Source organism: Benincasa hispida, chromosome 6 (assembly GCF_009727055.1).
Source record: "Benincasa hispida cultivar B227 chromosome 6, ASM972705v1, whole genome shotgun sequence".
NCBI lineage: Eukaryota > Viridiplantae > Streptophyta > Magnoliopsida > Cucurbitales > Cucurbitaceae > Benincasa > Benincasa hispida.
In genome coordinates, this window is record NC_052354.1 from 33,721,427 (window position 1) to 33,734,345 (window position 12,919).

Consider the following 12,919-nt stretch of genomic DNA (forward strand, 5'->3'; position numbering starts at 1 on the left):
TAGGTACACGGAGATGTTCTTGCGATGCAAGTCTTCTCTGTGGTATATTTTGACTCTTTGCCCATTGACTTTGAATGCGCTGGTCCTGTCCTCATTGGATAACTCAACTACTCCATGTGGGAATACCTCTCTGATTATGAAAGGATAAGACCATCGTGATTTTAACTTACTGGGAAAGAGTCGTAGTCAAGAATTGTACAACAAAACCTTCTGTCCGACTTGGAGATTCTTCGCGCGTAGTTATTTGTCATGCCAACGTTTCGCTCACTCCTTGTAGATTTTGGCATTCTCATATGCGTGAGTTCTCCATTCATCAAGCTCGACCAACTGAAGTTTCCTTGCTTCCCCTGTGGCCCTTAAGTCAAAATTAAGCTTTTTCACTGCCCATATTGCTTTATGCTCCAGCTCAAGTGGTAAATGACATACCTTTCCGAACACCAGTGCATACGGGGACATGTCTATAGGTGTCTTATAGGCGGTCCTGTATGCCCACAAGGCATTGTCCAACTTACTTCCCCAATCTTTACGTGAAGTGTTTACGACCTTCTCTAATATTAGCTTGATTTCCCTGTTGGACACTTCAGCTTGACCATTTTTTTGTGGATGGTACGCAGTGGTCACCTTATATGCTGTCTCTTATACACATCTAGATGTGTATAAGAGACAGGTAATCCCTAGACGTCGAATAGTTCCAATTCTAAGATGATGTTCATGGGCATCGTATGCTTCCATGAAATGTTTCTCGTGCGTTGGCACCGGTCGCATTTCATTTCATAGTCTTTTGCGTCCTTGAATAATGTTGGCAAAAAATAACCACTTTGCAACACCTTCGCTGCTGTGTGTTAGCCTCCAAAGTGTCCCCCATATAGCGAGTCATGGCATTGTGATAGTATGCGCTGGTGAGCAGCATCTGATACGCATAGGCGTAAAATCTAGTTTGATCCCCTCTTATAAAGATTTGGCTCGTCCTAATAATATGATTTACATTCATGTCTGAGCTACCTCTTTTGGTGGGCTGTGTAGTCCTCAGGAAATTGTTCGCAAACCAGAAAATTGACCACGTCCGCATACCATGGTAATTCTTCAATTTTAAACAATTGCTCATCTGGGAAAGTTGCTTTCACCTCCAGTTGGTTGCGATCGACTTCTGGATTTTCTAATCTTGATAAATGATCTGCAACCTGGTTCTTCATTCCCTTGCGATCAATGATTTCCATGTTGAATTCTTGAAGGAGGAAAACCCATCGAATCAATCTCGATTTTGCATCTTTCTTTGTCATCAAATATTTGATTGCCAAGTGGTCAGTGTGAACGATCACTTTGGATCCCAGTAGGTAAGCTCTGAATTTTTCCCATGCAAATATCACCACAAGAAATTCTTTTTCTATGGTAGTGTAATTTGTTTGAGCAGAGTTCAAGGTTTTACTCGCATATGCGATGGGGTGTAGCATTGTCTTCTTCTTTTGCGCCAGCACTGCCCCCATCGCATAACCACTTACGTCGCACATTAGTTCAAAGGGCTGTGTCCAGTCCGGTGCGATCAACACAAGTGCGGTTATTAATGCGTTCTTCAGTATCTTGAATGTGTTGAGGCATTGGTCATCAAAGTCAAACGTTCTTTTTGCCTCCAGCAACGCACTCAATGGTCGCGTAATCTTTGAAAAGTCCTTCACAAAACGTCGATAAAAACCTGCATGGCCTAGAAGCTGCTGACAGCCTTCACATTTGCTGGAGGTGGAAGCTTTTCAATCGCCTCCATCTTCACCTTATCCACCTCCAGCCCGTCCTTGGAGACTTTGTGCCCTAGCACAATACCTTCCTTCACCATGAAGTGGCATTTCTCCCAGTTCAGCACCAGGTTCGTCTCTTCACATCTCCTCAGTATCTTCTCTAAATGATTGAGATAGACTTCGTATGTTTGCCCATATATCGAGAAGTCGTCCATGAAAATTTCTACAGAATCTTCAAGATACTCAGAAAGGATCCATCATACACCTCTGGAATGTGCTCGGCGCATTGCATAGGCTGAACGGCATGCGTCGAAATGAAAATGTTCCATAGGGGTGGTGACGGGAAATTAGAAGTCAAATTATTCAACAACTAAAATCCCTTAGACGCGGTATGCAATGCAGGTTCTTAAGATATACGTTGTTAGTCATGCGTTGATGGTCATACGTTGGAATGAATATGCGCCAACAAATGTATGCGATGACCATACGTCCTGTCACAAGTTTTCTTATGCTCACGCTAAGTATAACACAAATGTAAGTTCTCGGGTAATCCGAGGTCGAACACAGGGACTTGTAGCTATATGTATGCAGTGATGTGCATGCAGTAGTTTAAATAAAAGAATGGAAGGGAGGTTGCTAAGTTAACCCTACTCTTACTCCTATCTAACAGAAAACACAATGAGAATTGCGTGGGAGGTAGAGATATGACAATTCTTGATATGAATAAATGAATGGGAAAATAGATAAAATGCGGAGATGATTTCATTGCAACCCTTAAGAGTGATCGCAAAGGTAACCTTAGTCAACGCAAGCCATGCAATCATGCTATACACACGTGAACCTAACTCTAGGACATATGCAGTGTATCTGTGATATTGCTGAGAAGCCTATGCCTGCCTAAACCTCCATAACCCGCTCACTAGCTCTCGCCGCATGAACATGGTTGCCGCATAACACCTTATCCTACTTCCTGGATGCATGAAATATCCTATCTGTAGGGCGCATACGCTGTGTGATAGCAAACGAAGCTTATCTCTAAGTTCCCCATTCTTGCTTAGTGTTCCAATCTGCCCTTTTGAGTCTTAGATTTGGGTTTTAGACTACTTTCTCAAGTATGCCTAAATGATGAATGATGCACTCATAGAATAAGGTAACCGCATGAACTTGGTTGACCTAAGATTATTCCTATCTCTAGTGAACAATGCATACATTGCTTAATGCGACCAACCACTTACCCTCTCGGGCAGTTAGTTGTTGCTGACTCTACTCATAGACAAGAATTGCAGCAATGAAGACATTATTCCTATCTCAAGCATGCGTTATACTCAAGAAATTCTAACTCACCTTCATGCTTTCCTTTGCGATGACCAGCTTCTTAGAATATAATACACACACCTCTGACCATCACCGCAATGCTCTCCTCCACTTAGGCTGCTTCTTCAAAAGGATCATTTCTAAGATTAGATCCGGCAATCCTTTGCTCAAAAACTTTTTATTCATTCACCGCAATTTTGTGTTTAGCTTTTGAGAATGTGTTCGTTCAAAATAGTTAAAAAATTTACGATGACTTATTCAAATGCGGCATTGAACCTGGTTACGCTCTTCGTTTTGGCTTACACCCACGTGTGTCATGCGGGCATCCAACCTTGGTTGCGTTCCATATTCAACTCAAATCTTGTCTCGTTTGATTTGGCTTGCGCCGGACAGAGGAGTTGCGCTTATGCGTTGATCCTAGTGACTTGCCTTCATTTTGGCTTGCCCCCACGTGTGTCATGCAGACATCCAAACATCCAACCTCGAGCAAGTGCCTTTCACAAACTCTTATCAACATGGGTTTCCCCATTGTGTTGAAAGTGGAGTCATTATTCTCAAAAACTCGTTTCATTTTTTTTTTCAAATGATCGCAATGTAATGAATGCAATTCACCGAGACCGCTGCCACCCCCAAACTTAGCAGTCGGCAGCGTTTTCACGCAAAGCTAAAAACAAAATTACAATAATGCGATAATAAATGTTTGAACAAAGGTTTGCACAAGATAAATCTGACTTTTGAAATTTGAAGAAGCTAATAAAAGTAAAGAATGCCTTGCGTTGATTAGTTAGAAGATGCGGTGAATTATACGTACCATCATAGAAACTTCGCAAAACAACACAATCGGGAAAGAAAGAATTTCAAAAGGATAAAGCATACAAGATAACAGGGAAAGACCTTAGGCGGAGCAATACATGCGATCATGCATTGGAATTCACGCGATTGAAGCTATACGTTGAAGGATGAAAGTGATTCTTTCGTTGAACTACGAATCGAGGAGACTTATTGTTGCACCTACAAGAGCAAACGTACCATAAGCAAGGAAGCAGCCATATATCCAAAATAATAATGAAAATAAAAGTAACCTATACTAAGAAAGAAAAGTAAAGATAGAGTAGAAGACGTCCCTGAAAAAATTGGAATGTTGTCACCGCAAGGAGTCTTCCATGCAGGAGATGACTCTCAACTGCTCGGGTTAAGTTGCCTTGACCATTGGAACTTCCGACAATTGTTGGACTCATGTTGGCCACCATGTGCTTAGAATTACCTTCAGCTCTTCTACGACTGATTGCCCTTCTACCTTGGGGTCAATACTGACTTTTAGCGCATCGCCTACACTTCAATATTGTTTGCACCCTAGTCGCATAAGTTGCAATACTCCCAAGATAAAAAGTTTGCTCACAGAGACACAAAACTTAACAAACATTTAGCTGTCAAGTCTCTGGCAACGACGCCAAAAACGTGGTGATGGGATATTAGAAGTCAAATTTAATCGACAACTAAAATCTCTCAGACGCAATATGCGATGCACGTTCTTAAGATATGCGTTGATAGTCATGTGTCGATGGTCATGCGCCAACAAATGTATGCGATGACCATGCATCCTGTCATAAGTTTTCTTGCCCTCACGCCAAGTATCACGCGAATGAAAGTTTCTTGGGTGATTCGAGGTCGAACACAGGGACTTGTAGCAAAATTAATGTGGTAATGTGCATGCGGCGTTTAAATAAAAGAATGTTGGAGGGGTTGCTAAGTTAACACTACTCCTACTCCTAGCTAACAGACAACACAATGAGAATATGCATGAGAGGTAGAGACACGACGACTCTTGACATGAAACAAATGAATGGAAAAAAATAGATAAAATGCGGAGATGTTTTCATTGCAACCCTTAAGAGTAACCGCAAGGGCAACCTTTGTCAACGCAAGCCATGCAATCATGTTACACACACGTGAACCTGACTCTAGGACGTATGCGGTGTATCTGTGATATTGCCGAGAAGCCTATGCCTGCCTAGACCTCCATAACCCGTTCATTAGCTCTCGCCGCATGAACATGGTTGCCGCATAATACCTTATCCTACTTCCTAGACGCATGCAATATCCTATCTGTAGGGCACATATGCTGTGTGATAACAAACGAAGCTTATCTCTAAGTTCCCCATTCTTGCCTATGCATTCCAATCCGCTCTCTGAGTCTTAGATTTGGGTTTTAGACTACTCTCTCAAGTATGACTAAATGATGAATGATGCACTCATAGAACAAGGTAACCGCATGAACTTGGCAGACCTAAGATTATTCCTATCTCTAATGAACAATGCATACATTGCTTAATGCGACCAACCACTTACCCTCTCAGGTAGTTAGTTGTTGTTGACTCTACTCATAGACAAGCATTGCGTTAGCCTATAGACAAGCGTTGTCACAACTTCACGCTAAGCAAATAAGGTTACTCACACACTCACGCAATGTACACCTCTCGGTAGGTTGCTACATGCTTCATATCCCTAATCCACATGACTAAGTATGCGATACCCAAACAATCTCACTAAGTGTTGCAATGAAAGTAAAGGTGCTAAGCAAAGAAGATGGAGATGGAGTCGAAGGAAACAGAGACATGCATTGAAAACAAATTGTATTAATTCCTTAATCACAAAGTCTCATACAATAGAATATAAGAAAAGAAAGGCAAATGAAATGACGGGCTGGAAGCAGAAGGTTGCTTCCAGCGAATATGCGTTAAGACTGCCGGTGGTGCCATGGATGGGCGAAGGAGCTGACTCTCTCGAGATCTAGCTCCAGTCGAAGGCTCTGGTCGTCACTCGAAATGGATGAAGGAGGTGAATAACTCTCAAGCGTTTTCTCATGCACTTTGTCTGGATATCAAGGATCCGCCCTAGGTGAACCTCAAGCAAAAACCTTGGATGAATTTATGCTCATTGGCTTCTATTTATAGAGCTTGGATCGCCGACAACATTAATTGGACTGCTCTGAGTCTGACATTCGGCGCGTTAGTTCTTTCTGAACCTCTGCCACTAATGGCGTGGTAGGTGAAATGTCAACATCATCTTTTGGATTTACTTGAGGTAGATGCATTGATGCGTTCATTCCACCAACCTTGCGTTGATCCCATAGTATGCATTGTTGTGTAGCTGCAATCATTTAATAACCGCATTCGCTTAATACCGTAACTCTACATGATGACTACAATCGTTAGGCGAGTGCAACTCCCATGCGATAGACACATACGACTGATTATCGCAACATCCATGCGTTGAGCGACACGTTCGGCCTTGCGATAGAGTGTTTCTCTGCATGTAGTCGTTTATGCGATGGTCCGATTTTCGCGTTTGCATCCATTTCCTGTTTTAGCTATAAAAATAGAACATTGAACGCATAATAATGCATGATAATGGGTTAGTTGAGATTCAACATGTTGATCGACGCAAGCTCATTTTCTCGTGAATTCCTATCATGATTGCCACATATTCTGCTTAACAACCTTCATGATTCTAAGTAAAAGGCCTAAGATGACATGCATTTCTGCATGTCATCAAGGGGCAGGTGAGTGTGGTTTTCTCTTGATCTTCAAAAGCAATCATGATTTGGTTGTAACCGGCATATCCATCCAAGAAGCAGTAGTAATCATTTCCTGCTAGGTGGTCTAGTATCTGGTCGATAAAAGGAAAGAGGAAATGATCCTTCTTTGTCGCCGCATTCAGTTTGCGGTAGTCCATGCAGATCCGCCAGCCAGTAACGGTTCTCATCGGTATTAGTTCATTATTTGCATTTGGGACTATCGTCATCCCACCTTTCTTTGGCATACATTGCACAAGGCTGACCCATGTGCTATCGATGATTGGATAAATAATCCCTGCATCCAACCATTTGATTATTTCCTTCTTCACGACCTCCCTCATCGCAGGGTTGAGTCTGCGTTGATGTTCGATCGATCCTTTCTTATTGTCCTCGAGACGTATCCTGTGCATGCAATATGCGGCGTTGATTTCTTTAATGTCTGCTAGCGTCCAGCCAATTGCTTTTATGTACTTTTTCAAGATGCTCAGCAGCGCATTTTCTTGATCTTCTTGAAGTGTAGAGGAAATTATTACTGGGAGCGTTTCATTCTGCCCCAGAAAAGCATACTTCAGGTGATTTGGCAAGCTTTTCAGCTCTACTGTTGGTGGTTGTTCCAAGGATGATTTCTGTGTTTTTCTTTCTTCATTCATCGTCAGCTTCTCTTCTTTGGTTGTTGTTTCTCCGATCACATTGCAGGTTATTATGGATGCAGTCGCTTCCTTTTTTTTATCTTCATCTTCAGACTTTTCTTCTTCATATAAACTAGGTTCATCAATGGATTCAGTGAGGCCTTCTTCTTCCGGATATTTCATGGCTTTGATAATATCAAACTTGATCTTTTGTATGTTCATGCTCAGGGTGATTCCTCCCTTGTACGCATCAATCTGAGCGCGACCAGTGGATAAAATGGTCGTCCCAGAATGATGGGTACATCCTTGTTCGCTTCATAATTAAGGATGATGAAGTCTTCCGATAAGATAAACTTGTCAATCGTGACCAGGACATCCTTTACCTTCCCTTCTAGATGAACAAGGGACCTGTCATCTAGCTAGAGAGTCACCATCGTGGGCGCAAGCTGCCCCATATTCAGCTGCTTAAAAATTGAAAGGTGCATTAAGTTGATGCTGGCCCTGAGATCGCAAAGCGCTTGACCAATGTATAACCCGCCGATCGAGTAGGGTATTGTGAAACTTCTGGGGTCGCGCATTTTTGGTGGAATACTAGTCTTTGCTCGTTGTGTTAACGCCACCGTTGCGAACTTATCGGTGCTTCTTTTCTTCGTCACCATGTCCTTTAGAAACTTCACATACTTTGACATTTGATCGATCGCTTCAGTAAAAAGGATGTTGATGTTTAATTGTTTCAACATGTCCATGAAGCGATGATATTGCACTTCATCATTTTTCTTCTTCTTAAGTCTCTGGGGAATGGTGGAAGCTGTATTTCCACGGTTTCCTACTCTATCGGCTTAGAAGTTGACGCAATATCTAGTTCCATTGTCTCCTGTTCTTTTGGTTCTTCTTGGGTCAACGAGGTCTGTGGTTCCATCGCAATTAAAGCAGTCCTACTCAGCTCCATCTTTTCCCCCTCTTACTGTCTTTCTGCTTTGCAAAGTTACAACTTGACATTGCTCTTTTCCCGTACTTCCTGGGTTATGCAAGAGTTCAGTAAAACTCAGCAATGCCCCTTGCGGTCTACTTTGAGTTCGCCCGCAATCTGTCCTATCTGCATTTCAAGATTACGGATAGACGTCGCTTCATTCTGGAGCACTGGTTTGTCTTTTCGATATACTGCTTTAGTAAGCTCTCAAGAGATGAAGATTGCGGCGCCTGCGAACTACTGGCTTCATTTTGCATTTGACCGTTTGTTCGCGGGAAAAATCCTGGCGGCCCTTCTTTTTGAGCCATTGGTTGAAAATTTTGTTTGTTGATTTTTCCACGTAAAGTTATGGTCTTTTCTCCACCTAGGGTTGTATGTGTTGGAAAATTTTGTTGTTGATTTTTAAGCCATCTTGACAATTACGAAGTCAACGAGGCCCTTCCAATCTCCTAAATTCATCGGAGTTCTCTTCGCTATCCCGTAATCGGTAGGGCTGCAGAATTCACAGCTTTCATCTTCCCTGCATCTCTTTCCCAGGTTAATTCTAAGAGGCGGGCTTCCATTTCAGTCATGAAGTTATGGTCCCTAGAGTCGACCAAAGTGCTATGGGCTGATCTTTGGTTGACCCAAGCGTCCACATACATGAGTCCCCTCTCTAGTGGCTCCGTCGCCTTTCCCATTTTCTTTTGAAGCGCAGATAATAATTTCAATGCCCACATCCTGGGATTCTCACTCTCTACAGCTGGCTCGATTACTGTCTCCCCCAGTTCAGCCTTGTCTTTTGAGCTAGAGGCTAATGTGGCTTGAAAAGCATTGAACGCGGTCCGATTCGGACATTCGCCCACCCTATGTGGCCCTTTACATATGAAACAAGATAAGGGGCGATTGTAATTGTTATGCTGTTGCAGCGATCCCCGCCAGTTGTTTCCTGATCTCGGTTGGGATGGTTTATGGTCCCCCCCTGTGTTCTTGTCTCCTCCCCCAGGTCTTAGAGGACTGGAACGAATATTTCTGTTTCTACCATTTGAAGAAGTTGACCGTTTCTTCACATCTTGCGAGTTAGTGCTAAGGTCGTATAGCCGTTCAGCTGCCGCATAGGCAGAGGGGAGATCCTGTACTCTCTGTTCATATAACTTTGATTTCGCCCACGGTTTTAGCCCTTCAATAATGCAAAAGACTTTATCTTTCTCGAACATATCGCGTATGTCCAACATAAGTCCTGCAGACTGTTTTACGTAGTCCCTGATGTTACCTGTTTGCTTTAGCTCTTGAAGTTTTCGTCGAGCCAAGATCTCGACATTTTCAGGGAAGAATTGTGAGCGAAGTTCTTGTTTCAATCTATCCGAAGTATTAATTGTGCATCGTCCTTCTTGTATGTCTGTAAATTGCGATCTCCACCACAGTTTTGCATCTTCAGCCTGATGCATCATTGCTAGTGTGACTTTTGACTCTTCAGTCATTGTGTTCGTCGCCTTGAAGTATTGCTCAAGGTCAAATATAAAGTTTTCTAGGGCTTTTGCTTCCCGCATCCCATAGAAGGGTTTTGGTTCTGGGATTTTTATTCTGCTTACTGCCATTGCTCCCCCAGCTGAGGCTTGGTTCCCTACTGCTCGGATCGTGAGATTCACCCTTGCGCTCACATCCGCTATCTCGGCTCTGACAATGTCAAGGGCCGATCGAAAGTCTTCCGACAAATCGGTTACCATCTGAATTATTGCTTTTTGGGAGCCGTCCAACTCTTCACGCTTCTCTATGTGGGCAACAGAGCTCGATGAGCTATCGCCACGTTCAAAGCTTCCGGACCTTGCCGTTTTGGTCTCAAGGGTCTCTACTCTCATCATCAGTTCTCTAATGGGTAATCCGTCTAGGCGGCCCACTACCGCATCAATTCCATCGTCTTTCTCAGCAACTTCTTGTAGCCGAGTCTCTAGGAAACGGATACTATCCAGGACCTCTCTCAGGTCTGTCTCTTATACACATCTAGATGTGTATAAGAGACAGCTCAGCAACTTCTTGTAGCCGAGTCTCTAGGAAACGGATACTATCCAGGACCTCTCTCAGGTAGAGCATTTGCTCTTCCATCTCTACCAGCCTGTCCACATGCGACTTGTCCAGGTTCTTCGTCGCCGACATGATCACTAATCTTTCCCTCTATGAGCCGACTTGGCTCTGATACCAACTGTCACTATCGCTCTTTCGGGAGCTTCTCTTAGCGATTGTGCGGCACTTGTTCCCACTCACGAACAAGTCAACCAACTTGAATATGGATTGCTGATAGTACATCGAGTGCCTCTCACAACCTCCACCCCCGTTTTAGGGAAAATGGTTTTAGAAAACGGGTTTGGAGAAAAAGGTTTTTGTAAGCAGTTTTTGTGAGTGTGAATAAAGAAAGAAAGATTGTAGTAGGCTAGAAAGCAATAAGCAACAACAATAGCTTTATAGAGTATTACTCCAGGTATGGGGAAGTGATGATTAGTCTTATCACCTTAAAAGTGACCGCAAGGGCAACCTCAGCCAACGCAACTATGTGATCATGCTACACACACTTGTGCCTAAATCTAGGACGTATGCGGTGTGTATGTGAAATGTCGGGATGACCGCATACTGCCACCATATCCTACTTCTTGGACGCATGCAATATCCTCTCCGTAGGGTGCATACGCTGTGTAATAGCAAACAAAGTTTATTCCTAAGTTCCTTATTCTTACTTATGTGTTCCAATCCGCTCTCTCGAGTCTTAGATTTGGATTTTAGACTACTCTTCCAAGTATGCCTAAGTGATGAATGATGCACTCATAAGACAAGGTAATCGCATAAACTTGGCTGAAGTAAGATTATTCCCATCTCTTGTGAATACTTGCTTACATTGCTTAATGCGACCAACCACTTACCCTCTCGGGCAGTTAATTGTTGATGACTTTACTCATGGACAAGCGTTGCGTCCGCCTATAGACAGGCGTTGCTACAACTTCACACTAAGCAAATAAGATTTTCTCACACACTCGCACAATGCACACCTCTCGGTGGTTTGCTACATACTTCATATCTCTAATCCACATGACTAAGTATGCGATACTCTAACAATCTCACTAAATGATGCAATGAAAGTTAAGGATGCTAAGCAAAGAAAGATGGAGATGGAATCGAAGGAAACATAGAAATGCATTGAACATACTTCACCTCTCGGCTTCCGCGTTTGCGTCCACTTCCCGCGTTAGCTACAAAAATAGACAATTAAACGCATAATAACGCATAATAGTGGGTTAGCCGAGATTCTTCATGCTGAATAACGCAAACTCATTTTCTCATGAATTCCTAACATAATTGCCGCATATTCTGCTTAACAACCCTTATAATTCTAAATAAAAGGCCTAAGATGACGTGCATTTCTACATGTCATTAGCAGTGCACAGAGATGGAAAGTTGCAAAGAAAATAAAAAAGTTACCGTTAGAATAATCTGTACTGCCGTAGTCCTTGGCAACGGCGCCAAAAACTTGATGCGTTGTGAATATGATGAAATAATGTTGTATATTACGATGGTGTTGTATGCGTTGTGCATGCAAGTTTTCCTAGCAAAATCCAAGTATAAATCCTACTAGGTTGCCTGTTAAGCCCAGGGTCGAACACAGGGACTAAGGAGACAATATGCGATGGTGATTTCAAATTTCTTTGCGGTAACATATAAAACAATGAGTTGGTTGGTATGTTTGTTTAAGGTATAGATTCTATGCAGCGGAATTGAGGAAAGAGTTAATAACACGAAAGTTACAATGAGTATTTAGGGGAACGGGTTGAGAAGGGATTTAGCTAACACTTCCTAAGATTGCGTTCACGTTATGCGATCATGCTACACACATACAACAACAAATCATCTCTCAATGTAAATGCTACAACTCCTAGTTTTAGGACACATGCGATGTATGCGATGATGTCTATAAGACTTATGTCCTGTCTCTTATACACATCTAGATGTGTATAAGAGACAGATCGTCTCCTGTTCTTCTGGTTCTTCTTGGGTCAACAAGGTCTGTGGTTCCATCGCAATTGGAGCAGTCCTACTCAGCTCCTTCTTCTCCCTGTCTCTTATACACATCTAGATGTGTATAAGAGACAGTCATCAAGGTCTGTGGTTCCATCGCAATTGGAGCAGTCCTACTCAGCTTCTTCTTTTCCCCCGCCACTGTCTTTCCACTTCGCAATGTCATAACTTGACATTGCTCCTTTCCCATACTTCTTGAGTTGTGCGGGAGTTCAGTAGAACTCGGCAATGCCCCTTGCGGTCTACTTTTGAGTTCGCCCGTAATCCATCCTATCTGCATTTAGAGATTACGGATAGACGTTGCTTGATGCTAGAGCACTGTTTCATTCTTTCCAATATACTGCTTCAGTAAGCTCTCCAGAGATGAAGATTGCGGCGCCTACGAACTACTGGCTTCATTTTTCATTTGACCGTTTGTTCGGGGAAAAATCCTGGCGGTCCTTCTTTTTGAGCCATTGGTTGAAAATTTTGTTGTTGATTTTTCCACGCAAAATTAGGGTGGTTTCTCCACCCAAGGTTGTATGTGTTGGAAAAAGGATTATTCTTCACGAAATAAACAGATTGTGGGTTCCTCAAAAACTTTGGACACTCTTCCATTGGATGGCTTTCTCTGCAAGTGGCACAACTTGCGCTCGTTTGTTCGATTGCGTTGACTTGC

At 42.8% G+C, this 12,919-nt stretch overlaps 1 protein-coding gene across 1 annotated transcript; it reads right to left on the reverse strand.

Moving 5' to 3' along the window:
- Positions 1 to 264: 264 nt before the first annotated feature.
- LOC120079210 lies at positions 265 to 1,217 on the reverse strand. Its single transcript, XM_039033372.1, has 2 exons — positions 1,125 to 1,217; positions 265 to 633 (listed from the first exon to the last, which is right to left on the reverse strand). Exons 1-2 carry the CDS (start codon positions 1,215 to 1,217, stop codon positions 265 to 267), a joined length of 462 nt encoding a protein of 153 aa, XP_038889300.1.
- Between the last annotated feature and the right edge of the window lie 11,702 nt (positions 1,218 to 12,919).